The 26,443-nt window shown below is 50.1% G+C and overlaps 5 protein-coding genes across 8 annotated transcripts in view; 3 read left to right on the top strand and 2 right to left on the bottom strand.

The window, feature by feature from the left end:
- Positions 1 to 541: 541 nt before the first annotated feature.
- Positions 542 to 5,453, top strand: CTSS (cathepsin S). 3 transcript variants are annotated; one of them, XM_068662839.1, is made up of 10 exons: positions 542 to 684; positions 884 to 899; positions 1,224 to 1,439; positions 1,573 to 1,695; positions 2,239 to 2,388; positions 2,465 to 2,689; positions 3,122 to 3,175; positions 3,830 to 3,995; positions 4,269 to 4,371; positions 4,924 to 5,453. In XM_068662839.1, the coding sequence occupies exons 3-10, from the start codon at positions 1,314 to 1,316 to the stop codon at positions 5,021 to 5,023; spliced, it is 1,047 nt and encodes a 348-aa protein (XP_068518940.1). In that variant the 5' UTR covers positions 542 to 684; positions 884 to 899; positions 1,224 to 1,313; the 3' UTR covers positions 5,024 to 5,453. The 3 variants fall into 3 exon arrangements, with proteins under 3 accessions (XP_068518940.1, XP_068518939.1, XP_068518941.1); XM_068662838.1 differs by lacking the exon at positions 884 to 899; XM_068662840.1 differs by lacking the exons at positions 884 to 899; positions 3,122 to 3,175.
- A 1,198-nt stretch (positions 5,454 to 6,651) lies between these two features.
- SSR2 (signal sequence receptor subunit 2) lies at positions 6,652 to 10,523 on the bottom strand. The gene is made up of 6 exons (XM_068662844.1): positions 10,378 to 10,523; positions 9,146 to 9,300; positions 8,499 to 8,597; positions 8,031 to 8,139; positions 7,779 to 7,856; positions 6,652 to 7,470 (listed from the first exon to the last, which is right to left on the bottom strand). The coding sequence occupies exons 2-6, from the start codon at positions 9,298 to 9,300 to the stop codon at positions 7,360 to 7,362; spliced, it is 552 nt and encodes a 183-aa protein (XP_068518945.1). The 5' UTR covers positions 10,378 to 10,523; the 3' UTR covers positions 6,652 to 7,359.
- A 1,414-nt stretch (positions 10,524 to 11,937) lies between these two features.
- CCT3 (chaperonin containing TCP1 subunit 3) lies at positions 11,938 to 19,304 on the top strand. Its single transcript, XM_068662694.1, has 14 exons — positions 11,938 to 12,095; positions 12,856 to 12,917; positions 13,343 to 13,393; positions 13,489 to 13,551; positions 14,153 to 14,249; positions 14,653 to 14,770; positions 14,942 to 15,128; positions 15,634 to 15,783; positions 16,241 to 16,373; positions 16,825 to 16,906; positions 17,028 to 17,208; positions 17,415 to 17,660; positions 18,239 to 18,370; positions 18,917 to 19,304. Exons 1-14 carry the CDS (start codon positions 12,065 to 12,067, stop codon positions 19,019 to 19,021), a joined length of 1,638 nt encoding a protein of 545 aa, XP_068518795.1. The 5' UTR covers positions 11,938 to 12,064; the 3' UTR covers positions 19,022 to 19,304.
- An 84-nt stretch (positions 19,305 to 19,388) lies between these two features.
- On the top strand, positions 19,389 to 22,758 carry GLMP (glycosylated lysosomal membrane protein). Its single transcript, XM_068662695.1, has 6 exons — positions 19,389 to 19,543; positions 19,910 to 20,167; positions 20,476 to 20,658; positions 20,792 to 21,010; positions 21,115 to 21,392; positions 21,704 to 22,758. The coding sequence occupies exons 1-6, from the start codon at positions 19,490 to 19,492 to the stop codon at positions 21,870 to 21,872; spliced, it is 1,161 nt and encodes a 386-aa protein (XP_068518796.1). The 5' UTR covers positions 19,389 to 19,489; the 3' UTR covers positions 21,873 to 22,758.
- An 859-nt stretch (positions 22,759 to 23,617) lies between these two features.
- Positions 23,618 to 26,443, bottom strand: part of TMEM79 (transmembrane protein 79) — a 2,928-nt gene continuing 102 nt past the window's right edge. The window contains exons 1-4 of one of the 2 annotated variants that reach the window (XM_068662696.1): positions 26,417 to 26,443; positions 24,868 to 25,697; positions 24,411 to 24,624; positions 23,618 to 24,132 (exon numbers count right to left, since the gene is read on the bottom strand). The exon at positions 26,417 to 26,443 is cut by the window's right edge and continues 102 nt beyond it. In XM_068662696.1, the coding sequence (XP_068518797.1) occupies positions 23,928 to 24,132; positions 24,411 to 24,624; positions 24,868 to 25,585 (1,137 nt within the window). In that variant the 5' untranslated portion in view covers positions 25,586 to 25,697; positions 26,417 to 26,443 and the 3' untranslated portion in view covers positions 23,618 to 23,927. Of the gene's footprint in view, positions 24,133 to 24,410; positions 24,625 to 24,867; positions 25,698 to 26,163; positions 26,317 to 26,416 lie in introns of those variants that run through there. The other variant, XM_068662697.1, reaches the window with a different exon arrangement.

Below are 26,443 nucleotides of genomic sequence, written 5' to 3'. Positions count from 1 at the left end.
GAGGGTTCTCTATCATTGCTCTCTTGCAATCTCCAGCAGATACAGCTGCCTTTCAGAAAATGACTCAGCTGAATCTTAAAGCTCCTGTGACATTGTGAGAGGAGGAGGAAGCAGCACAGAAGATGGTTTCTTGCAGCCATTTTATGTTGCATGGTGCAGAGGAATGTGTCCTCCTGCCTCACTCTCCTCTAGGGGGGAGTCTGGTGAAGTTCCAAGGACACTCGCAGACTGATTGTGCTGTCTGCAACTTAATGTGCATTAAATGCAGTTCTCTCTGCAGTGCAGCAGGGACCGGCCACAGATGCATCAGGTTCAGCTCCGGAACGTGGCCATGTTTAAACCACATCTTCCGGTCTGAGAAGAAAAAAAGTGATTGATTTTTTTTTTTTTTTTTTTTTTTTTTTTTTGGTGCTTGCTTTAATTGCACTGATGTATGGCCTCCTCTGTCAGGAGTGGAGGAGCTGGATCAGGCGCCACGGTCATGGTCTCAGCTAAGTGAAAACGAAATCAGAGCATTTCCTCATTTCTCAGCTCATGTGATTTGATCTGCGAGTCGCAGCTGCGGTCACTGTATGTGTGAGCCCCCGTGTGTCCCAGCCCTGGGGTGGCAGTGAGGACGCTGGACAGGCCCCTGGTGTCCCTCCGCTGGTTCTGTGCTCCCTGAGCTGGCAGAAGGCTGCCCAGGTATGTGGGTTGCATTTGTGTCTTACAGTTGTGGGAGAACTGAGCATTGAGGAAGTAAAACTGAAGAAATGTTTGTACATGGGGCTTTGTCTCTATCTAATCTCTTCCAAGCACCCCTCTGCAGCAGCCCCTCTTTGAGAGCTGGCAGATATCAGCTGCATGAAAATAGGTGTGCTGTTTTGTTTTGTTTTGCTTTTAGGTGCTGTAAAACACAGGTTTGTGAAAGCAGACGCCTGGCCAGGGGGATGAATAAGGGTTTCTCAGGGTGGAAGCACCAGCTGATGCATGTCTGGATATGTCCCTGCCCTCTGCTGTGTGAATGGGCACAGGTTGTGTCCAGCTGAGCTTTCCCCAAGGGCACTTTGAGTCCTGGTGGGATTCCTCTTCCTGGATCGCAGGGTGGCAGGCACAGGGCTGTGGGCAGGATGGGGCAGTCGGCGTCACCTAGTGTGGAAACCCTGCCAGGGGCACACTGGGGAGCCCGGTGATGACACCTTGACCTGCTCTGCTTCCCTTACCAAACCGGCTTTGTCACACAGCGGTCAAGCACGGCCCCACTCCAGCTCTGAGCCCGTGGCTCCCAGTGCCTGTGCGGCATTGCACCAACTCCCTGGGCCCGGCTGCACAAGATGGAGCTGCTCGCATACGTTGCCTTCCTGGCCGTGCTGGCAGTGGTGCTGGGGCAGCCTGACCCCACGCTGGATTGGCACTGGCAGCTCTGGAAGAAAGCCCATGGTAAAGAGTATCGTCACCAGGTAGGGGCAGTGTGGGGGGCATGGTTTGGTGGGGGGGGTAGGGAGGGGCAGCAACCTTCCAGGGCAGGGGTGAAATAGCTTTGGGGGGCCTCTGCTGCCCACCACAGCGCTGCCGGGTTGGGTTTGGTTTCAGAAAGAGGAAGGGGAGCGACGCGTGACGTGGGAGAGGAACTTGCGCCTCGTGACGCTGCACAACCTGGAGCACTCCCTGGGGCTGCACTCCTATCAGCTAGGCATGAACCACCTGGCTGACATGGTAGGTGACACCCCAAGGTGGTCAGCCACTTCATGAGTTACCTGGGCAGGGGATATGGACAGACGGATAAACAGGCTGTATAAGTGGATTGGGGTAGAGAAGCTCCTGACAGCCCTTCTTGGTCCGTCCTCTCCTTTTGGCCTCCAGTAGGCACGGCCCTGACGCTGCCATGTTCAGCCTGCCCGCGTGAGGCAATCAGGTGTGAGGAAATCTCCCCATTACCTTAGTGTTTGCGGTGTGTGAACTTGGTCATTATGTGTATGTGCAAATTGTACTCCTTCCATACCCCAAGACTGTAGTGTTGGTTAATGAGACATACTGGCTTCTAGGGATTTCTGGGGCTGGAGTCAAGTTTCATATTTTCTTTTTCTTGCCTTTGTCAATGAGCAGCTAGAACTCAAATGTAAAATACGTAAAAAGGTAGGGATCTCCCCAAACCCTCTAACTCCTTCAGCTTGAGGGAAACCCATTACCACCTCCCATACCCCCCATGTAAGCCTTATCAGATGCAGGGGTATCATGAACTGGTGCTTCTACCCTCAGACCAGTGAGGAAGTGTCTGCTCTGCTGACTGGGCTGAAAGTTCCCCACGGACACAACCGGTCCTCCATGTACCAACCGCAGCTAGGCGGCAGCATCCCAGACACCATGGACTGGCGAGAGAAGGGCTGTGTCACGGAGGTGAAGAACCAGGTGCGAAGCTCTCCCCATCCTGGTCCATGCTGGGGCAGCATGGGACAGTGCCTGAGCCTTGCTGGGGCTTTTATAGGGTGCCTGCGGGTCATGCTGGGCCTTCAGTGCTGTGGGAGCCCTTGAAGCCCAAGTGAAGCTGAAAACGGGGAAGCTGGTGTCCTTGAGCGCACAGAACCTGGTTGACTGCTCCATGATGTATGGGAACAAGGGCTGCAGTGGAGGTTTTATGACCAGAGCTTTCCAGTACATCATAGACAACAATGGGATTGACTCGGATGAATCCTACCCATACATGGCTCAGGTAGGCATCATTCTGAAACAGTATGTGAAATCCTTAGAGAAATACCCGGGTGTTAAAAGGAGTGAGGAAGCAAGGTGGAATTTGTTTTGCTCTCTTGCGTGGCTGCCCCCTCCCTCCTCCAATTTTGGTTTCCCTCTGTCTTGGTTTTCACCAGTCTCCTGTATAGTCGTAGTCTTTGCAGATGATGCTTTAAATCTTGGGAACCCTGGGGAAGAGAACTTCAGCTTTCTTTTTTTTTTTTCCCTTCATGGGTGAATGAATTCTTGGAGCCAGACTTTCTACAGGTTCATTTCTGTCCTACATAAATTATGAGATATCACAACACATGGAAGAGAAAAATGGGACAGCACTCCTGGGTACTGTTCTGAGCTCTCTGTATTATTCCATCTTCAGTAGTTTAAAAATGGGATATTTGTATTTCTACCATTTCAGCAGGCAGAGGTTTCCAGTGAACTACATTTAGACAGTTTTTTGAAAAGCTTCTGTGTAAGTTCTGCAGCATGCTGTTCCTGATGTTGTTTCACATTGTTGAGCCACGAGCAAATAAATATCCTCCTGCTAAGTGTCTTGATGGCCAGAGACAAAAAAATAGATGCCCTGGTGTCTTGAAAACATGGCATGTGATAGAAAGTCAAAGGAACAGATTCTTAGTTCAAGAAGGAAAGTGAAATACAAGTCTTAAAACACGCATAAGGCAGCTACAGGGATGAAAGATGCTGTTACCTGTGTCTAGAGAGAGAATGAGGAGCCACAGGCTTAATTTACAATAGAGGAGATTTAAGTTAAATGTGAGGTTAATTTCCTGATGGGAAGGGTGAGGAAGCAGTGACAGTTGCTCTAGCAAAATGGTAGAAGTATTATCATTGGAGGTTTATAGGAAAAAAAGGGCAGAGAATACTAATAAAATGGTTTAGCTGTTCTTGCTGTGGGGAAGTGAGATGGACAACACAACCTCTTCAGGTCCCTTCTGCCATCCACTTTATAATTCTGTGTACAGAAAAATGGTGGTCAAAGAAAAGCGAATAATAGGGTAGCATGAAGTAAAAGGGGGCTGGCAGAAAAACAAGTACCTGAAAGACTTAAGATGCTCCTGGTAGATTCCATGTGTTCCTTTTCTTAACTCCTGCTTGTATCTACCAGAACGGGACATGTCAATATAATGTTTCCACACGAGCTGCCACTTGCTCCAAGTATGTTGAGCTCCCATATGCTGATGAAGCAGCCCTGAAAGATGCTGTAGCCAATATTGGACCAGTCTCTGTTGCCATTGACGCAACCCAGCCCACATTCTTCTTGTACAAGTCAGGTATGTCCTTTTCACCCCAGAGGCCACACAGATCTGTGGCCATGTTTTGTCTTCTGTCTCTCTCTACCTGTAAAGCTTATGAAACTTAAATATAGGTTGAATATGGCAAGTCAGGCCTCAGTCGCTAGATAAGGCACCAACATGACAAAATCTAAGATAGTAGCATTAGCTGCTATCAGCCTCTAGCATAGACACTGTTGAATTTAGGCCTGCTTTGCTGATGGGGTCTGGTGGGCTGCTGGCATGCTTTCTTCAAACTCTGTTGCTTTGCAGGTGTGTATGATGACCCACGGTGCACACAGGAGGTGAATCATGGAGTACTCGTGATTGGTTATGGCACCCTAAATGATAAGGATTACTGGCTTGTGAAAAACAGGTAAATGCACTGCAGTAAGTCACCAAACTCTACATGCTCACTATCTACCGTGGTAGGCTTCTCATAGGTCATCTCCCTTTGTTCACATTGGCAGCCTCAGACTACAGATTTTATAACAACTGATATTTATATAGATTAGAGGAAGGTCAGCTGGATGCCTACGTGATGGGAGTTGTTACAGAATTGAACACTGGTATTGTGCCTTAAACTGTTCTCTAGGGATTCATGCTTAACCACATCAAAGAAATCTTTACGTCCTCCTAGCAATGTGAAGGAACTTAAAGTGTGTATAAGTATTTTAAATGCATTTAAAGTTCCCTTTATGTTGATATATTCTGTTGAAACTTAATCCGGAATTTGAAGTTCCGTGAAGCAGTTGATCAAAACACTTCATTAAAGACACAAGGACGTCTGAATGGTTTTATTCCATCGCTTGCCTGTAAAAAGCTCTGTGACAGAGACCTCAAAAATGTTAGAATGTTGATAAAGCTGCTGCTTCACAGAAAAAGGATTTTTTTCTAATGTCTAATAGTTTGTTTTTTCTCCCAAAAGTTGGGGTGTGCGTTTTGGTGACGATGGCTATATCCGCATGTCAAGAAACCATGCAAACCACTGTGGGATTGCCAGTTATGCCTCTTACCCACAAATATAGAAAGACCTCGTGCTTTGGAGAGGACTCCTGTGGCTTCAGTTAAACTGCTGGTGCTATGCTTGTATGAATCTACTGACTTCAAGAATCATTCAAGAATCATTTTCTGATCTTCTATGGGCAAACTCCTTCTGCTAGTTCAGCTTGTGCTACAGACTGAGAGGGGGTCCTTTGTGTGGATCTGGTGGGAGGATTTTGGAGTATGATTTACAGATACCAAGTGACTTCTTTTTTGGGGAAAAAAAAAGTGTTTGCTTTTTTTTTTTTTTCAGAGTTAAACTGTGATACCTACAGTTATAATGGAGATCTTATTTTCTTCTCTCCAGTTCAGCACTGAGTACTACTATCATGACATGGATATTATTTTAGCTCTGTGTGATGATGTCTATGAGATTGCAGGCTTTGTTTGAAAAATAAAAGATCAGTTTCACCATCCCAAAATCCTACATGTTGTATCTAGAGGCACAAATATGTGCCAGAAGGAACTTCATCTAGGCAGGCTCTAGCTGGCACCTTCTTTTCTGGTGCTGCTAAAGCTCCGTTTTCCTACAGCTGAGCCAGGTGATGCTTGAATTTGCCCACTTGCTGTCTTTGGCAGCAATGCCATAATTTGCTTGTCCTTGGTTTGGCAGATTAACAACTCTTTCTGTTCAAAAGACAAAAAACAAAATAGTAGGACAGTCATTTCCTTGGGAAATGAATGATATTTCAGGGGTTTCACCAAGAGGAAAACCTCTCTGTATGATGTCTGTGATTTGGGAATGAAGGATGGAGACCACTGCCAAAGGCATGGAGAGAGGAAAGCAGCTGCTATCGGTGGTTTTGTATTGATGTGAATTTTTGTGATAATGACACTGAAATGTAAATGCACAGTGGCACTTCAGTTGTCACCGCACCCACATGACACAACCTGTGCTCAAACACAGCATTCATTTCCAACACAGACGACAAACAAAAAAGTGTTCTGAAGGAAAAAGTTTGTCCTGTTAGAAGTTTTAATCGAGACTGAAACTTCACTCAACCCTTTTCTTTAGATTTATATATTCAGTAGAGGCCTACGTGTTGTCTTTATGGAAAAGGTTGTTAGGCAGTGGAATGGGCTGTCTAGGGAAGTGACTGAGTCACCATCCTGGAGGTATTTAAAAGCCATTTAGATCTATAGCTTAGTGATATAGTTTAGTGGAGGACATGTTAGCATTAGGTCAGAGGTTGGACTAGGTTATCTTGGAGGTCTCCTCCAACCTAAATGATTCTGTGATTCTGTGAAAGGAAAAAACTCTCAGCACCCACAGGTCACCTGGGGCAAGTCATCATTGTGCCATCTCCTCCAGAGGAAAAGCACAGTTCCATGCCCAACACAAAGACAGAGTGAAATTTGTTTTGTATGTAAAGAGAAATATTACTCCTGAGCTTCAGGCTGCCAGGAAAGCTGGTGCAAATTACCAGCCCTGCAGGGACAGAGGAATGAACCTGGCAAAGTGACTTCTGCCTCCCACGTTTCCACTGCTTTTACTCTTTATTTTACAGAGGGAATAGTGTACTGATTTATTCTCCCATCTGCCCACCCGTTGGATGCATCTTAAGGCAGCCAAGCACCTCTAGAACTTCCCAGTAAAAGAAAAGCAGGCCTCTTCCATTGTGTTTGATTTATTATAAAAACCTCGCTACCTCAACCCTCACCAGAGCAACAAGAGCAAGAAGGAAAAAAACAAAACAAAACAAAAACCAGAAACACATCAACTCCTCACTGAAATACCAGTGGGCTTCCCATGCCCCACCCCAAGAAGCAGCTCTAACCAGCCTCTGTCAAAAGGTCTCTTATTATCACTAGATAGAGCTCCTTTCCACAGCTGTTCTGGCAAGTTGAGCAGCACCTGGAAGAGATGGACACTAAGATTTACAAGGTTTAAGAGGGCTGCAGCAGGCAAAAATCCACATGGTTGAAGGGAGTCAGGAAGGCAGCACAGAGGTCAGAAATGCTGCAGAGCTGCACACCCACAAACAAGTTTCTCTAGGTGTTAACGCTGATATCACAGCCACACCAGCACTAAATCTGCAACAAAGCAAGGTGTCTCTACCCCAAATACACAGAAAAGGGGGTTTGGCTGGGGAGTTTTGGGATTTGGTGGTGGGGTTTGTGCCTTTTTTTTTTATTAGAGGTAGAAAACAACACATCATTGCCACTGAAGTGATTGGTGACTCCCTCTTGCAGACAAGGCTGAAGCCCAGGCAGTGCTCTGCAGGAGTGACTGTTGCTGATCCAAGCACACCCACTGTTCTGTGTGGGTTAATGTTTGCTCTCTCCTAAGCTCTGGGGTGACGGTTAGATTTAGCTTTGCTCAGTTCTTTTTGGTCTTGGGGGTGTCATACTTTCTCTTGCTCGAGTACCACAGCAGCAGCGGGATCCCAATGGAGGGCAGAGTCATCACACCAAAAGCTGCCCAGTCCAGCTGAAGGGAGAAACAGTTATAAGTCAAAACAAGCCACACATAGCTGAGTCTTATAACCATGAGATCCTCTCAGATCTTCCACCCTCAAGGCTCCAAGGCCAAATCCTATAGAGCCAGCTCCTTTAGGTAGCTGGGATGAAGCCTGTTCTCCAGATCTGTGATAGTCTTCTGGACAACTAATACAGATTAATTGCAATCCATGCTGGAGTTTTCCAGGTGACTGTAGTGCAAACCAAACACACCACAAACTGGCACTGCAGTGGGCTGCATGGTAACTGCAATTCAATTACCAATTGAAAAATACTTACAAAGTGAGGGGAGAACCTCCTGTCGAACTCACGCTGAGCCAAGATTCCTCCTTGCCCAGGAGCGCTTGTGAAACCAACCTGAAAAAGGCAGAGGGGGAACAGTATTTGCCACCTTTCCATCTTGCAGCAGAGCATGTGCAGTGTAAGAGAACAGGCAAATGAGTCATCCCTAACAACCACCTCAAAGAACACAATCAGGCATATCTGTTGTTCAGTTTGTGTGAGGATACTATGAAGGGTCAAGCCACTCACCACAACCTGTCCACCCTCCTGTGCCAGATACGTGATGGTAGCAGAGGTGAAATTGAAATATCCAGCTTTGAGAGGCCGCAGAACCACAGTGTGGGACACATTGCTTGCTCTGAGAGATGGAAGTTACGGAAAACAGTTTCATTTCAAAGGAAAGAAGGTAAGGAAATAGGTAAAAGAAGAGTCCTCTGTAGTTACAGACAGCAGACTCATCTGACACTGATCCATCCAACTCCTTTTCCCCAGCCAGATGAATTGCATGGTGATTTTACTGTTTGCAAGTAACTTCTTTTAAAAGGTAACAAAACCACAAAACCCATCACCCTCAAGAACAGAGGTTTGCGTTCAGCACCTCGCCCAGGGTCTGGTATGGTGTCATTTCAGTTACACTGAAGACAGACAAGTGAACTACAGGATTCTTAGGGGTAAAAATGAGTGTTGGAGAAAAGATTTCAAAACATGAAAAGATACGGAGCAATCCTGTCCCACTTGACATTGAGCATCCCAGAGACAATGCCAAAATCCTCCGGAGGGAAAGAATCATCTGACAGCTCCACATCTAAAGCAGCACTAAAATGCAACAACAGAAAACAAAAAGGGGGATGAGAAGCAAGTCAGACTTGGTATTCTATTCACTGGAGACTGCACCAAAGAGGAATGACAGTCCAATACTGACGATTCTACTGTTGGCAGAACTGATTTTTTGAAACAAAAAGGCAAAAATAGAAGATGGGGAGCATGGTCAAGGTGTATTACAGAGAGACTACAGAAAGAGGAAGGCAAAACTGAGAAGCTGCAAAAAGACAGGGATGCAGAAATGAAAAAGCTCACGAAGACAAGGAAAGGATTCTGTATTTATGGGTAACAGAGTATCACAAGCTGACATGAGAGTAACTGTGCCATGCTGGACAGAGAGCTGAAGCAGCCATAAGGTGAGAGCAGGGACAAGAGAACAGGAAGGAAAAAGCAAATTCCAGGGTCCAACCTTCAAGAAGTGTGATGAATGCTCGCAATTGGGGGAGCAAAGATAACAGCACATTATGGAGCCTAGAAACAGTCATGAATCCTGAAGGCAAGATTTGTTCCTGATCAGTATTAGAAACCCAGAAAAGGCCTACCTAGAACCAACATTGTAGATGTTGTACTGCAGAGTCAAGTCTCTCCCCTCCACTGCATATCTGTTTAATAGAGATTTGGAGGCCAGGAGCCTGGCACCTTCTTCACAGTGGGCCACGTAGAACAGGGCAAACACAGCAAGAATTGCAAGCTTCATCTAGAAATAAAAGAAAATGGAACGTCATTGATAATTTCACTGCAAAAAGAACACAAATGGCACAACCTAGCAAGGCAACACAATTCACAAGTAGTAAGACATGAGCAGCTGTATACTTCACAGCAATATCGTGAAAGGATGTCACAGAGCAGGGAGAAATGACCCTAGCTCCACAGAGCTTTGCAATTGCCTCTGAAATATCTGTACACTTTCCTCCAAGAATGTGAGTAACGACACAGCAGTGGCCTAGACGGGCATGCACGGCAGCAAAGGTGGCAGTTTTCTCCCTTCTCAAAGCCCCAGCAGGTATTGTTCCTGCTCATTAACTGGGAAAGATCTCAGATCTTTCAGTAACTTAAACCTCTTTCAGTAACTTTCAGAGCAGAACTTCAGTCAATTAATGGTTTCACCAATTTTGTCAATTAACAGTTAATTGCCATTTTGAAGCACTGCCTTACAAAAAACAGAGGTGGTTCTTCGTCCCCACCCCATCAATTCTCTGTTGTTCTCACAATGTACTAGCTTCTCATTTCCAGACTCAGATTTTCTTCTTCTACTTGCAGTGACCGAAACAGCACCAACACCCTCCAGCAGCCTTTCAGTCCCCACAACTCCCCGCTCCAAGCTGCACGCCCTTATTTCCCGCAGCCCAGTATCTCCCAGCTCGGATGAGAAGACCGCAGCCGCTCCGCACCCACCCAGTAACGGAACTCGGGAGCTTTAGTCTCCGTACCGAGACTGCTGCGGCGCCAGACCCCTCACTCTGCTAGGCGGTGTCCCCTCCACACAACCCAACCGCATTTCCACCCACGCCAGCATCTCCCTACAAGCCCGACACGGCCCAGAGACCCGAGGGGAGCTCCCAGCCGCTGCTCCCCCTAGGCCAGAGCGCCGCTGACCGCTACCTGCGGGACACCCAGACCCCCCCCTCCTTTTTTCTCCCCCAAATACCCCAGCAACAGCACCAGAGAGGGGCCCAAAGCTCCCCAAAGCCCTCCCAGCCCCCGCTCCCCTCCTCCGCTCCGCTCCGCTCCGCTCCCCTCCCTCCGACACCGCCGAGTCCCCGCCGCCCCTCACCCTCTCCGCCTTGCCACAGCCCGCGGAAGGCCGACTCAGCAGCAGGAAAAGAGCGGAAGCGCCCGCGGTCCGTGACGTGTCGCCTCGCAGCGCCCCCGAGGCATTTGGGAAATGTAGTCCTGCCCCCCTCCCCCCTCCCGCCCTCCATCTCGCTCCCCCCCCCCCAGACTTGCCCTTTGGAGAAAGAGGGTTTACTTGCAGTCCCAAAAGCGTTTAAAAACCAGCAGCTTTTAGTTAAAAAAATAGCACTTATAAAGACTGCTGGGATATTCGGGAATAGTATAGCCAGCAGGACTGGGGATGTGATCGTCTCCCTGTGCTCTGCTCTGGTGAGGCCACGCCTTGAGTACCATGTTTTGTGCCCCTCACTCCCAGAAGGACATCGAGGCCCTGGAGCATGTCCAGAGCAGGGCTACGGAGCTGGTGAAGGGCCTGGAGCACAAGTCCTGTGAGGAGCGGCTGAGGGAACTGGGGGTGTTTGGGCTAGAGAAGCGGAGGCTCGGGGCAGAGCTCATTGCTCTCTGCAACTGCCTGAAGGGAAGGTGTGGGGAGCTGGGGGTCAGCCTCTTCTTGCACATGACTATCAACAGGACAAGAGGGAATGGCCTCAAGTTGTGCCAGGGGAGGTTCAGGTTGGAAATGAGGAGACATTTCTCCTCAGATAGAGTGGTCAGTGTAATAAATATTGTATAATAAGTTTGTTAATCAAACTGGCGGGAAAGCTTGTGGGGGCTGTGACAACCCTGTATAGCTGGAGAGTTTCCAGCTGCCCATCCTGATCAGAACATGGAGAGTGCTTGCTCAGCAAGATCGCAACCTGCAACGCAGAGGAAGACTACGGCCTTCATCCTCACGACCACCAGGAGGTCTGAGACGACCCCCTAGCAACAGTACACGCAACCGCAGGACATACCAGGATACGCCCTGAACAACCAGGCTATAAAAGGGGGACGCTGGCGGGGGTGAGGTGCGTGCCGTTGGTGGAGCAGAGACTCCGCAGCCGCCCAGCGCTGTTTTGCCTGCTTGAACGCTTGCTTAATAAACTTGGCTCTGATAAAGATTATTCTGAGAGTGGTTTGGTTCCTACCACTTATCACAGTCAGGCGTTGGGACGGGTTGCCCAAGGAGGTGGTAGAGTCACCGTCCCTGGGGGTGTTCGAGGAAAGGTTGGACGTGGTGCTTGGGGACATGGTTCAGTGGGTGACATCGGTGGTAGGGGGATGGTTGGACCAGACGAGGTTGGATTGCTTTTCCAATTCAATTTTCTGATTCTGACACCAGCCCCTCAAAGACTATCACTCCCAGCATGCCCCTTGGCAGCGCGCCCATCCCATAGACCCCTTCGCCTGGTGCATGCGCCCTGACCGTCGGACCCATTTTCCAGCCATGCTCTCGGGCCCGGCAGCCTGCGCATGCGCACTGCCGCCCAGCCCCTCCCAACGCGCTGCCAGCCCGGTTGCTCCTCAACCGAACTTTCTGAGAACCCCGCGGGGTGGGGACGGGAGGCGCAAGCCCCGCCTCCTGCTCGCTCCCGCCTTCTGATTGGACGTCGGGCCCGCCGCGCAGGCAGCGATTGGGCGCGGCGGGGCGGCCCTCGGGGTAGGCTGTGGTGGCGGGGCGAGCGAGCTCCGCTCTAGAAGCTTCCCCTCGGCTCCGCGCTCCGGGTCCCGCCGCCGCCGCCGCCGCCATGATGGGCCCGCGCCCCGTCCTCGTTCTCAGTGAGTCCCCCCTCAGTCCCCCCTCGCCGCCATTTTGTGTCCCCTCAGGGCCCGGCGCCCCCCTTGTGGCCCCCGCCGCGGGGCTGAGGCGCCGCAGCACCCCGCAGTCCCCGGGGTTATCCGGGGCCCCGTAGCTCCAGGCTCCCTTCCCGTCCTCTCGTTGCTGCTTTTAGGCTTTTCTCCTTTCTTATAAATCTGGGGGGGGGGGGGGGGGGGTTTCTTATGTGTAGTTCTGACGTAAACCTCTCCTCGGCCAGGCTAAATACGTAACACAAATCCCCCAATGTGCTTGCGAGCCTCTGTTACAGCCTGCTCAAACATACCAAAGGCTGAGATTTACTGATGTACAAAACTGAATTATAAACCCTGGTTCTTCTTGTCATACAGACTTTGCAGACCACAAGCTACCGTGCAGCAGCCTCTAGGATTTAGGGGGTCTTCCAGGTTTTTGTGAACCTCTGCTGCTTGGTTTTGTGGGGGAAGAGTTTATATCTCAGGGGTACAAGTTTTTCAGAAGAATCTGTTGCTAATCAGGTATCCTGTTATAATCAGGAATACTATTTTTCATTGGTACTCTTTTATGAGCATGCTTTCTTAGACCAGCTGTAATATTTATTGTAAATTCTTAATTTAGAACTGTGTGCGTGACTGAGAGGGTGTTTTAGTCCATTGTCACCATCACCATTTCAGTCTTGGGTTTTCTGGTAAGACTACACGATGGTTATATTTGTGCTATTTTTTTTTTCCCTGTGTGCTTTAGGTCAAAATATGAAACGTGAGTCTGGAAGAAAAGTCCAGACTGGGAACATCACTGCTGCTAAGGTACCATATTCTGACGTCAGTCAACTTTTTTATTATTTTATAACACGTGTGTGTGTGTATAAAAAAGCAGAGTAGAAGGACCATATAAAATGAATTTTCAGTGTTAAAACCAGTATGTTTGATGTAAGTGCATGTGGAGGGGTTTAACCCATCAAAACCTCTTTCTCTGCCAAGTCTGAGAGTGTTTAAATTTTGGCATCTGTTTTTAGTACTTACTCAGTGTGATGCCGCTGCTCTAATAATCCCTGGCTTCTCATTTCCACATGAGCCCTGTCTTCTGCTACATCTAAGCAATTGCGGAATCATCAGGTTCTTTAGATTCATTGTAGTGGCTGCTTGTTTCATGTAGATTATGCGTTTATTTGAGGCTGTTTTAGATGTTTTGATGCCTTCATGTTTTGCCTAATTCCGTTTGTTCCTCCTAGACTATTGCTGACATAATACGAACATGTTTGGGACCAAGAGCTATGATGAAGGTAAGAATGTTTGCTGAGATCCCTGTGCTGCTGCTGGCTAGAAACACTGCACTTATTAAAGGTCAGTGCAAATACTGCTTCTGTTTTGGTTGCAGATGCTTTTGGACCCCATGGGTGGGATTGTGATGACCAATGATGGCAATGCTATCCTTAGAGAGGTGAGTTTCTCCTAAAGGATTGTCTTGCTTAACTTGTGAGTCGGTATGTTCTGGGATATGGTTAAATAGCTTGGTTAAATAGCTGCCAATGGCATTATGTTATTTCGCCTTCTATCTTGAGAACCAAAAAATATTAAACATTACCAAGAAAAAGGTGCTTATTGGAGAGGAATTAAATGCTTCTAGGTAGTGCTCTTCCTCAGAAAAGTGCATTTGATCCCAGGATAGTAATTTTTCATGGAGGTTTTATAAGACTGATAAGAATTTGCTTGTAATTTTAGTTATAATCGCTTGCATCAAAGCCTATTGAGTAGATGCTTAATTTTACTACGCCAAATGATTAGACCAAGAAATTGTCGTTGCTTTTCTAGTGTGAGTGTTGTGGAAATAGCATCACAAAAAACGTAATGCCTGAAAAACTGTGGGGATGCAATACAACGAAATACAAATGCTTATTTTCCCCCTCAAAAAGGAAGAAATACCGGTGTTATAGTCAGGCAGAATACCTTTGATTATTTAAAAAGTGAGGTATTTGTTCCATTGAAAGAAGCTTCAGGTTTAGTATTCCAGAACCAAAACCGTACCGTTTGCATCCATACAGATTCAAGTCCAGCATCCAGCTGCAAAATCAATGATAGAGATTAGCCGTACTCAAGATGAAGAAGTTGGAGATGGGACCACATCTGTAATTATCCTTGGTAAGGAGCACAAATAAGACATGTACCTTTTATAGAAAGTTAATGCTAAAGCTTGTCTTGTTTGCTCATCAGATCCCAGTAAGTATGCATTACTGAGACAGATCCGTGTTATTTCCCAACCCTAAAATTGGGTGGGTTGGTTGGTTGGTTCTTGTTGGGTTGTTTTTAGACCATGAAGAGTACTAGGTTCATTAGACCCTTAAGTGATTAGCTTCATGGTTCAAAAAATTGTGTTCTTTCCCCCAGTTTAGTACAATCAAGTATAACAGAAGGTATGGATGATATTAGAGCTCTCTGCATGGAGAGTAGATACTTTTGGCTGGTATATTTTCCTTAAGTTTTGGCTGCCAATTGTTCTGCTAACTTATCTGGGGAATTTGTATGTGTTTATTTTTCCCCTTAGCTGGAGAGATGCTTTCTGTTGCTGAACACTTCCTGGAACAGCAGATGCACCCAACTGTGATCATTGGGGCTTATCGGAAGGCTTTGGATGACATGATCAGTATTCTAAAGAAAATTGGGTAAGTGTGGGCTGGTGGGAGTCAGAGAGAAGGGATGTGGGGCTTCTGCTTAAAGATGATTCTTGAGGGAATCATGTTGGTAAAACGACAATTAGAGAGAGGTGAACTGTAGTTTGTAGTTGTAGTTTGGAATAATACTTAGTTTACTATTGACTTTTTACTTTCTCTCAGCACTCCAGTGGATGTGAACAACAGAGAGATGATGCTTAAAATAATAAAGAGTGCTATAAACACCAAAGCAATAAACCGCTGGTCTGACTTGGCCTGTACCATTGCTCTTGATGCTGTTAAGACTGTGGAGTTTGAGGAAAATGGCAGAAAAGAAATTGATATAAAAAAATATGCAAAAGTAGAGAAGGTATGTCCTGAATGTTTTTTTTTTAATTATTTATATATATTTTTTACATCTGTGTGCTTCTTTCTCATTTTGAATTAAATGTTTCTAGAATGCAGCAGGAAGAATTTTGTGCTATTGATCTGAAGTCTGCAAACATAACCCTTGGAGATATTTTACTTTGTGCTATTGGCCTTGCTGGAGTACAGTGAAAACAGGGGCAGTTATTTCAACAGTTCCAGAATACTGCTTAAAAAGATCACTTCAACTATTTCAATTTCCATCTTCCATCCACATGTTGCCATGTGATAGGTTGTAAGCAGTTTCTCAAGTTCTTCAATGGCTTTTCACTTGACCTAAGTCAGTGTGCTCTTACCATTAACTCAGGTTATCACCAGAGTTAAATCACACTTGCTCAAGAGAACTTTCTTTTTTCAGTAGATGGGATGGATAGTTTCAGGAGCATGGATATACAGATTTTTGTAGACTAGACTAACTCATCTTGTTCCCCCTTTCTTATGTCTGTCAGATTCCTGGTGGCTTTAGTGAAGACTCTTGTGTTCTGCGTGGAATCATGGTTAATAAAGATGTAACTCATCCCAGGATGCGTCGCCTTATTAAGAATCCACGCATTGTCCTTCTGGATTGTTCACTAGAGTACAAGAAGGGAGAGAGCCAGGTAAAGCACGTTCTGTTAGGGATGTCTGCAACTTCTGATTTAAGACTAGTGAGGTGAACAAACCCAGATAGCTCATTACCTGCATGAGGGGCAGAAGGCTCCATGTTTCTTGCCTTTCAGAGACCTTTTGCATGTATGGCCTAATTCTGCTGATTCTGGGATCAGTCAGTACCCTGGAGAAAAAGAGAAAATAACCCAGGCTACAATGTTTAACTCACTGTGAAGTAGCTGCAGTAATTTGTGTAATGTGAATGTCAAGAGTCAAATATCTCTGTCTTAATTAATGCTAGTGTTAAACTGACATGGTGTCAGAACATCTGATTCATGTTTTTAATTGTGCAGTTCCCTCTAACTCTTTCCTGTGGGAGCTGAGGTATCTTAAGTCAGAGGGTCTGTGGTTAACTCACTGATGAGTTGGGATGAATACAGTAAGATATTCACACTTCTTTCTATACAGACTGATATTGAAATAACACGGGAGGAAGACTTTGCCCGCATCCTGCAGATGGAGGAAGAGTACATTCAGCAGATTTGCGAGGATCTTATGAGAGTGAAGCCAGATCTGGTCATCACAGAAAAAGGAATTTCTGGTAATAATGCTCATGATCCTTCCTTTTGTTGAGTTCATCTTAATGTTCATACTGCGTTAAACACACTGTTCAATAATAAGAAAAAAATAATTTTGAATATGGCCTTATAGTAGTTTTTTTGTCATTGCTCTAGAAAATAGGTCTGAAGTGCAGGTATTAGATTTCATTCTTTTGAACGTGGATGCTTAGAATAATGTTTTGCTTTTCCAGCATTTGGAAACTATATCAAAACATAAGTGAGGATGAGATTAACAGACCAGGGAGAGCTGCACTGTAATTTTTTTCTTGCAGCTTGGTTTAGGATGCAACATTTAGGTTACTTCCTTTCCCTTCTTGCTACTTTAAAGATACACAGTTTGTAAACAAAAATAAAATAAAAATAAACAAACAAGCAACCAAACAAAAAAAACCCTGCTGATTGATCAATGAAGTTGCACAAACCTGATTTCAGACTTGGCCCAACACTACCTGATGAGAGCCAACATCACAGCAATCCGCAGAGTGAGGAAGACTGACAACAACAGGATTGCCAGGTAAATGTTCTCTTCCTTGCCACAGTTCATTCTTGCTGTTGCACTGAGTTTTCATTCTTACCTCACTCTTTCTCCTGTTCTTATTTGTGAGCATCTGACTTAACTGTTGGTTGTGTGATAGGGCCTGCGGAGCTCGCATTGTGAGTCGCACTGATGAGCTGCGAGAGGAAGATGTGGGAACCGGAGCCAGGCTCTTTGAAGTCAAAAAAATAGGGGATGAGTATTTTGCCTTCATCACGGATTGCAAAGACCCCAAGGCTTGCACTATCATTCTGCGTGGAGCCAGCAAGGAAATCCTTGCAGTAAGTTACTACGTGTTTTTCCCTGCTGTTCTGCCACCTTCCTAGTGTCAGTAAGTTGTTACTTCCTTGTGAGTTCCTTTGGGAATTCTTTCTCACTCCAGAACCCAATCTTGTGTGCTCTACAAGGCAAAACGGTGGAGGGACAAGCCCAGCAGATCTGTGCTCATTTTCTACAACCAAAAAATCTTTTTATGTGCCTACTACAGGAGGTAGAGCGTAACCTTCAAGATGCCATGCAGGTGTGTCGCAACGTCCTCATTGACCCACAGCTGGTGCCAGGAGGGGGAGCGACTGAAATGGCGGTTTCCCATGCATTGACAGAGAAGTCCAAAGGCATGACAGGTGTGGAGCAGTGGCCCTACCGGGCAGTAGCCCAAGCTCTGGAAGTCATTCCCCGAACACTCATCCAGAACTGCGGCGCTAGTACCATTCGTGTGCTGACCTCGCTTAGGGTAAGGCATGCACTAGGGAGTTATCCCCAGAGGTTCATTGTCCTGCCCCTCAGATCCTTTATTTTCAGTATCTCCTGAGGTGGCAAGAGAGAGCTCAGACTGTTGAGGTTGTAGCCCTTCAGTAGTTGCAGTAGGCTCTTACAGTGAAGGAATCCTTGGTTGGAGTAACCCATCCCATCAAGGTGATCGGAATACTAGTTTTTTCTTGCATTAGCTGGGCTGCAAACATTTTTACTGAAGCCTTGTACCAGAATGTGAAGTCACAAAAATTGAATTAAATGGTTGGTTTGAAGTACCAGAGTGTAAAATCAAAATAACAAAACCCTGAGGTTGAACAAAATCAAAATCTTCCTTTGTGGTCAGATTGAGTGGCATGAGAGAGAAGGAATCACCAAGTATAATTTCTGATACAATTGTTTTAAGCAGTGCTTGGTAATATGCTTTTGTGTAAATTCCAAAATTGGAAAAAAAACAAAAAAAACAAAAAAACTACTTATTGTTTTCTTGAGGCTATGAATTTGAGTTTCTTGCAGGTGAATTGCTACTTGATTAGCAGTGACCTGTTGTTCTGCTTACAGGCAAAACACACCCAAGAGGGCAGCCAGACATGGGGAGTAAATGGTGAGACCGGAACTTTAGTTGATATGAAGGACCTGGGGATCTGGGAGCCTTTAGCGGTCAAATTGCAGACCTACAAAACAGCAGTAGAGGTAAGGAGAGAAGTTAAAACTTTTTTTTTTTAAAAAAAAAAAAAAAAAAAAGAAAAAAAAGTGAGCATCTGTAGCTTGTCCTTTTGGAGTAGGGTATGTTGCTGTGTAGGCATTCAGATGCTTGGAGAAGCACTGCAACCTGAGCATGGCATTTGCCAGCTCACTAATGCAAGAGGTGTATGATGGGGATGCAGAAGGGGTGCAACACGTGGGGGAGCTTGTATTAGTTTTGGAGGGGTTGCCTGAGCCTGGGATGTGCCCTTTTCCATCCTACCTGTTTCTCTAACTTAACTGTCTCACAAGAACGAGTGGTTCTGTGTGAGCCAGGGCTGAGAAATTTGGTGGCAGCGGTGTGCTGGAATCCAGTCAGCAGCCCTGGGAGCTTTTGTGCTTTGGTATCTGACCTTGAAAGGCTCCTCTTCTTCAAACCAACTGCGAGCGCTCGGAAGGAAGGCAGGTGCTTTGGTGTTGTGAAAGCTACATGGATTGTGTTTTATTCTTTGTGACGGGCTCTTGGTTAGACGTGGATGTGGTGTTTTTCCGCAGACTGCAGTTCTTCTGCTCCGCATTGATGACATTGTTTCGGGGCACAAAAAGAAAGGCGATGAGCAAAGCAAGCAGCCCGCAGCGACGGAGGCTTCCCAGGAGTAGAGGCTGCATTGCCACGATGAAGCAGCAGGCAGTGCGGTCCCGACACCAGAAGCAGCTCCCTGCAGCGCTGCGGTTTCTCCCCAGTCCTGAGCTGGAGCTGGGGCAAAGTCCAAGAATTTGTCTGAAGTTTGGGGGGGGGGGGGGGGGGGAGGGGAGAAAACCTGGAGTATGGTGAAAAGGGCCAACACGTCCCGTGAAGGGTGGAGACACCACTGCTTTAATTTAAGTCTCCCCTGTACTTCCTCATTGCTGTTTGCCTCGACAATAAAGGACTTTAAAGGAATTTCGCTGCGGGGCGCTCCGTGCGTGGGGGGCAGGAACTGGGGGGGGAGGGCGGGGGCCGCACCCCGCTCCCTGCAGGCGGCGCCTTTAAGAGGGGGAGCGCGCTCCGAGCTGTCACGTGACGGGGCGGGGCCCTCCCCTCCGGGCCGGGTCCTAGCGCCGGGTTCCGACCCCCCGGAGGGAGCCATGCGGCGGCTGCTGCTGCTGGCCGGGCTGCTGGCGGCGGCCGGCGGCCGGGAGGTGACGGCGGCACCGGGACCGGGGAAGGGGGGGTGGGGAGCGGCTCACTGGGCTGAGCCGGGGCCGTGCCCGTGCCCCGGGCTCGGCTCGGGGCCGGGGAGAGGCTGCCTCGGCGGTCCCGAGCTTCCCCCCCGGGCCTCGGCTGCGGACGGGGAAGCGGCTCCGAAATGGGGAAGCTGCCCCGCAGCGGGAGGGTGCGCGGCGCTGACCGTGCTCGTTGGGCAACGCCAGGGCCCCGTCACCCGCGGGGCTGGTGGGGAAGCCGGGAGCGGCCCCGCGGTGCCTTCCTCCGGCCGAGCAGAGGCTGCCAGGTCGGCCTCCGCTGGAGAACCGAGCCTCCCGCTGAGGCCTCTTCTTCCTCCGCAGGTGTGGATGCAGTACAACCCCGGCTGGAACGGCTCCTCCGTCAACCTGCTGCACATCCGGGCAGTGGGGCCCAATGACACCCTGCACTACATCTGGAGCAGCATCGGGGCCCCCGCCGTGCTGCTCGTGGTCACCGAGGGCACGAGCAGTGCCCTGCACGTCAACTGGACCCAGCTGCTCTCGCCCACTCCTGACGGAGCCATTCAGATTGAGCCCGCTGGCAGTGTTGTGTACTCCACAGCTGTCGTCTTCACCAAGGTACTGCCCGGGGATGTAGCACTGCTCTGGGAGAGCAGCCCTGCAGTGCAAGAGGTGTAGGGTTGTGCCTAGGGCAGAGCAGGTCAGTCTGCAGTTTTCCCAGCCGCAGCTAAATGTTGCCTCGTGTGTCCTCCCCTGATTGTCTCAGGTTTGCAATGCCACCTCGAGATGCTTTGCCAAGGCGCTTCCTTTGTGGGTTCCCTCCTCTCTTTGCTGGCAGTGGCAGCTCCGTGGACCACAGCACAAAGTGGCAGTGTCCATGGCACCTGCTGGCAGCTTCCAGCCCCTCTCCCCTTCCTCCTCCCCAGGTGTTTGAGTACAGCAAGGCCAACGTGCTGGAGGAGGTCTTCTACCCCACCTATGACTTGTCAAACTTCTCCTGGGACAGCGTCAATCGGACCCTGAACCACACTGCCTTGACAGCCGAGTTTGTGGGTGGCCCAGCCACTGACCCCAGTGGCAGCTTCTCCAACGGCAGCCTGGCATTTCGGGTAAGCACACAGGGGGATGTAGTGGGATGAACCCAGTGAATACCCTGTCCAAAAAATCTTCTAGAGAAAGAATGCTGCTCCTTTGTGTCCCAGCCCAGGATCATGCTGTCCCTCCAACCTATTTCTCCCGCAGGTGACAGCTTACGAGACCAGTGGCCGTGACGAGACCTTGCCCAGCCTTTTGCACACAGCAAACAGCTCTAAAGTGGAGTTTGTCCTTGCTGGGGCAGCCCCACGGGGCAACAGCTCATGGTTTGCCCTAGAGGTGGTCACGGTGGAAGAGGCAGGAGTGGTGCAGAGGCTGCGCTTGGCACGTTCCATCGACGATGAGTACACTCCCACCATCTTTGAGGTGAGTGCAGGGAGAGCATTGGGGTTGGGTAGATCCCCTGCTGCCGTGCTCGTCGCTATAGTTTGCCCTGGCATAAATACGCTCTTCTGTTCTCTCCTCGCCAGACGTTCTCCCTGGTAGCAGAGTCCCGAAATGACAGCTCCACGCTCAGTTTCCTGCAGTGGAAGGCGACAGCCTACGGCTCGCAGGCCCCCAAGCGCGAGGACAGCATCCAGTGCCACTCCGGTAGCCTGAAAGCAGCCAACTGGACGCTGCCCAGGTCCAGCATTGTCCTTGCCTACTTTGGGGAGGGCGTAGGCAGCACCTACACAATCAGTGCTGTCAACATCTCCTTTGGGGGTGAGGACGGAAATATTTACGAGGAAAAGCGCTACCTGAGCTGGTGAGTACAGTCTCCAGGGCACCAAAGTGATGCTCTCCCTCCTACTAGTAGCTTGGGTTTGGGCAATTTTCTAGGCTAGAGGGTAGCAACTATGTCCCTTTGACAGCCTGTTTTCCTATTATCCTGTGGCAAGGAGTGAATTTTGACACATTTTGATCTCACCATCCACCAGCATGGGAAACCTCCTTCTATTGTTTGTGCGGGATCCTGACAAGAAATCCTTTCGGGAAAGAAAGCCCCAGATAACTCCCCTCCATGGTACAGAGTTGATCCCCATCTCTGTGGCTGATGTGCCTCATTTCTTCCTGCAGGTCTGCACTGCTGGGCTTTGGGCAGCCCCCCAAGGACACCTTCTCTCCCCTGGTCATCTCCATCATGGCCGTGGCGCTGGGCACCCCCATGGTGCTGCTAGTGGTGGGCAGCTGTGTGGTTCTCTTTGCCCAGGGGAAACGCTACACTGAGTATGAGCCCATCAACTGAGTGGGGTGGGCTCTGGAGAGTCTTCCAGGCTCCTTCTTGTCCCTGGGGAAGCAACCACTACGGCTACGGGGCCTCCAATGCCTGCAATCTTCTCTGTTTTCCACTCTCACCCTGCAGTTCAGGCTCAGAGGGGACACGGACAACATTTGCAGTAGTTGCCCATGTCACATGTCCCTCTGGCGGGCTGTCTCCTACTGCCCAGATCCTGCATCTGATGACACTTCTTCCTCTGTCTTTTCCTGACCCACCCAGCCAAGGACAGTGAGTGGGGGGAGTTGGTCAGGGTTTTTCTGAGCCAGGGAAAGATCATCCCAAGGGATGAGACCACTGCTGTCCTCTTTGCACCCAAGCAGCAGCAGGGATGGGCTGTGCCCTGTCCTGTGCCAATTCCAGAGCTCTCAAGGCTCTGCTTAAGCAGCTCCAGTCTAGGAGCAGGGCTGGAGGACAGGGCTGGGGACTGGTGCTGCTCCTGACAGCACGCAAGGTGCCTTTCTGTTTCCCACTGTGCTGGGGGCATCTCGGCGTAGCCCCCCCCAGCAGCCCCGCTGGGGATCACACACCGCTCGATCCCCACTTCAAATGGGAGCCTCGTGCTGTGCTGGCCTCGGTGAGGGCTGCTGGCACAAGAAGAAAGCTCGCTGCTGCTTTGTAGCAGATGCTTGAGCTCAGGTCCAAGGCTCATCTGGCCTAGCCATCACTTAAACCCCATCTGGGCTCTGCAGGATCAGCTTGGATCAGCTCTCCATGTGCTTGAAGCTGTGGGACCTGCATGATCCAGGGCTGCTCAGTGGTTGTGGAGGCACCACATCACTTAGAAGTGTGCTGGGCTTTTGTGTTCACAGTCACTGACTTGTCTTTGACCAAATAAAAGGGATTTCTAAGAGTAGTTTCCTGGGGAAACCCTGCACTATGGGAAAGTGGGATGAGTTCTGGGGCCCTGTGGGGATTAAAGGAAGGGTGCTGCAGCTCACAGCAGGAGCCAAGGTATGAAAGCCCCTCTGAGAAGAGGTAGGCTCCTAATCTCTGGCGGTTCATGGTTGTTCCAGGGGTGGTTTTGGCTATGAGCCATGGGGTCAGCATGAGCCCAGGCCCTAAGCCATATTCCTGTTCCAAAGCACATTTGAAACAGTCAGGCTATTCCCATTTTCCAGCTTGGTAGAGCTGCACTGGGTGAATTGCTCCCATGATATAGCAGCTGGGGATGAGAGGCTGAAGTCAAATGCTTGGCAAGATCTAGAGCTGAAGGGGCTTTCCCCTTATTTGGGGGATTTTTATAGCTGTTTTTTTGGGTTGTCTGAGACTCAGAGAGCCACGACAACCAGGCTTATACAGGGCTGGATGTGCAGGGGTCCCCTTATGCCTGCCAAGGACTACAGGGTGGGTCTCACCACTCAAACCCCAGTGGGGTGCAGGCTGTAATCCCATCAGGGGGGTGGATTTGGCTGTCCCAGCCCAGGCAGCAGCACATCTGCAGCTGTCTAACCTGTCCCAGCCTCTCCCTGCGTCTGTCCCAGGGGCAGAGCTGTCTCCGACCCGGCAGACTGGTTTGTGAGCTGGGTGCTGAACCCCTGCCAGGAGGAAGAGGTGGAGGAGGAAGGAGCTGGGTGGGACTGGCCATGTCACCGTGCAGGGATGGGGCAGTCACAGTGCTGGGAAATAGACAGCAGGGAGAGACCCCTTCCTCCTCCCCCCCCCCCCCCGGTGGAATTTAACTCTCCTTCCCCAAAACAGCCACACACAGCCGCTCAGTTGAAGGGCTTTATTGGGCAAAGCCAGTTCCAGGAGGAAGTCCAGCAAAGCCTGTCCTAACCATCCTCAAGGAGCAGGTCGTTCTGCTCCCTGGCTCTTGCCCGGGGTGTCATTTCTCCACCTGCAGGAAACTCCCCATGAAGAAGGCTTTACAACTCAACCATCTCAACCCCAGGAGCCTTACTAGGTCCAGGCAGGGAGCAGGGGCCCTGTCTGTCCCCCCACCTCCACCTTCAGGGCAGAGCAGCAAGGAGGGCTCAGCCCCTCCGCACCTCAGACCCGGCACCTGGTCCCCTTGGGGCTCCCTCACCCCCAGTACCGGAGTTTGGCCCCGCTCTCCTTGGAGCGCTCCTCGGGCTTCGGTGCTGCCACAGCAAGGAGGTTTTCAGGCTCCAGGACAAACATGCTGTACAGGTTCCAGAGCAGCATGGCCAGGAGGGGCAGGAAGGTCATGCTGAAGCCAAAGGCACGGAAGGAGCGCCCGATGGCGTATGACAGCCAGTAGATCAGCCTGGAGAGGGCAGGTAGATGGGGGAACAGTGAGGGAGATGTCCTGGGGCTGGCACCTGGCTTAGGGTACCGGGCTCAGCTAGAGTTTGCCAGGTATGGCTGCTGTGGGAAGCAGGATGAAGGAGGGAGCAGGGATGAAGCAACCCTTGCCCTGCACAAGCTTTCCTTGCTGTCATCAGCCAGCTGAGGCATTGCTGAAGCGGGGGTTTGCACAAGCCAAGCACCTCGTTTCCACGCTGGGAAGTTCCGCAGCCCAGGGAGGGGAAAAGGGACACTTACCGGGAGATGGCAAAGAGCCCTGTGAGCAGGGGGATGAGCTTGAGGACCTCCTGCTGGAGGTAAGTGGCCAGCACAGCCATGTTGAAGAAGTAGAGGATGAAGAGGTGGACGGACTGGGAGACATAAGTGCGGTGGATCTCCACCTCCTGCTGCAGCTCTCCGAAGGGCTCCAGTGCAGGGGAGCAGAGGCGGGAGATGCCGCTGACAATCATCCCTGGGGGGCAGAGAGAGGGGCTGAGCAGACACCTGGTGAAGCCGTGTTGGGCCCAAGGGCTGCAGGGAGGACCAGGGAGATGCAGCGGGGTGGGAAAGAGGGTAAGAGAAGTGGTTGGCTCTCCATTGCTCTTGCCAGGAGCAGCCAAAGAGACCAGCCCCGACTCTACCCACCACCCCCTGTAGCCCTGCCCCCCCGGGGCTAACACAGCCCAGGGCTGGGCACTTTGGCCCTGTGGCTCACCCAGGACAATGGGGAAGGTGGCAAAGGCAGCACAGCGGAGCGTGTAGACCAGGCGGGCGCTGATGGTGGGCAGGAGCGGAGCATCAAAGGGCAGGAAGACATAGGCCCCGTAGATGAGGCAGGGGCACAGGAACAGGGCCCCCACCACCGAGGCCACAGCCTTGAGGCCATCGGCACTGCAGTCCTTGATGCATGGGCACGATGACCTCTCAGCTGATGGCTTAGCCACTAGCCCCTCGAAGCCCGCTGGGTCCCTGCAGCGCAAGGGGCTGACGGGAAGGAAGACCTGCTTCTGGCGGAGGCCATCGGGTCTGTCCCCATGGGGAACACAGCCTCCCTTGTCTTCCTTCTGGGGCCATGGGGTAGGTTTCTGCTTCCGCTCAATGCACTGTGGGTTGATGGGCACAAAGACATGGGCTGGCATCACAGGCAGCCCATGGGCTTCGTCTTCTTCAGATTCGGCTGAGGGGCACACAGGAGCAGCCTCCTCGGGATCCTCATGGCCCCCCTCAGGACTTGAGCGCCTCTTAGTCTCCATAGGCTCCTTCTGGCCCCGGGCACCATGCTGGCACTGGTCCCACAGCAGGGTGGCGTCGGGATCCCCTGGGTGTTCATTTGGGGCTGGAGGCACCTTGTCAAGGTGGGTGGCCGGGGCCACCTTCCCCAGCTCCAGCAAAGCTACCTCCTCTGGGGGCAGTATGGGCTCGGCAGCAGCCATGAGGGGGGCTGGCTTGGTGCTACTGGAGATGCAGCTGGGTGCTGGTGAGAAGCTCTCCTTTTTTTTTGGGGTGTCAGGAAGAGACTAGGCTCCCATCCCTTCTGGTTTTACCCTGCACAAGAACAGAGACAGACAAAAAGACAACAGAACTGAGAGGTTTGGGGTCATTCACACAGTCCCAGTAACAACATGAGGCACAAATCCCATCTGCAAAGCAGGGACAGCCTGGGAACTGCCATCCACCCACCAAAACACTCTAGGTTTCCTGGCTGGGAATGAGCCATGGGGCCTGGGGAAATGGGATCCTGCCTGGCCAATACAACCACCTCCACCCACAGCTCCATCCCATGCCAACATCAGCCAAGTACAGATATTTGGGGAGAGCCAATGGGGCCACATCTGGGAGCCACAGCTAATGCCAGGATGGGCCAGATTTGCTGCCTCCCATGGCTGAGACTGGCCTGGATTTTGCGGGGAAAGTGCAGGAGGCAGATAGTTGTCACTTGCTGTGGGGTACCAGGAAATTCAGGCAGAAATCCCCCATTGTTCCCTCTGGGCAGGGGATCCTGGTCTCTTACCTGCTCCAGGCACTGCTGGCTGTGGGCACAGGAGCCTCCTGCCACGAAAACCCCCTCTCCCTCTTTGACACATTCTCCTATGCATGCCTGGAAAGAGTCCAGTCCTGGCCACAAGCATGGCGAAACGGAGGCATAGAGCAGTGAGGGGCTCAATCTGAGGATGGCTAAAGCAGCTCCCGGCCCACCTCCATCTCCCCTCTCTCAACCCCACTCACCCTTCAGCCCTGTGGGACACCAGGCTCCCCTCACTTACTTGGAGAAGGGCAGGGGGCCATGGAGT

The sequence above is a fragment of the Anas acuta genome, chromosome 28 (assembly GCF_963932015.1).
Source record: "Anas acuta chromosome 28, bAnaAcu1.1, whole genome shotgun sequence".
NCBI lineage: Eukaryota > Metazoa > Chordata > Aves > Anseriformes > Anatidae > Anas > Anas acuta.
This window is presented reverse-complemented; position numbering and strand designations above follow the sequence as displayed.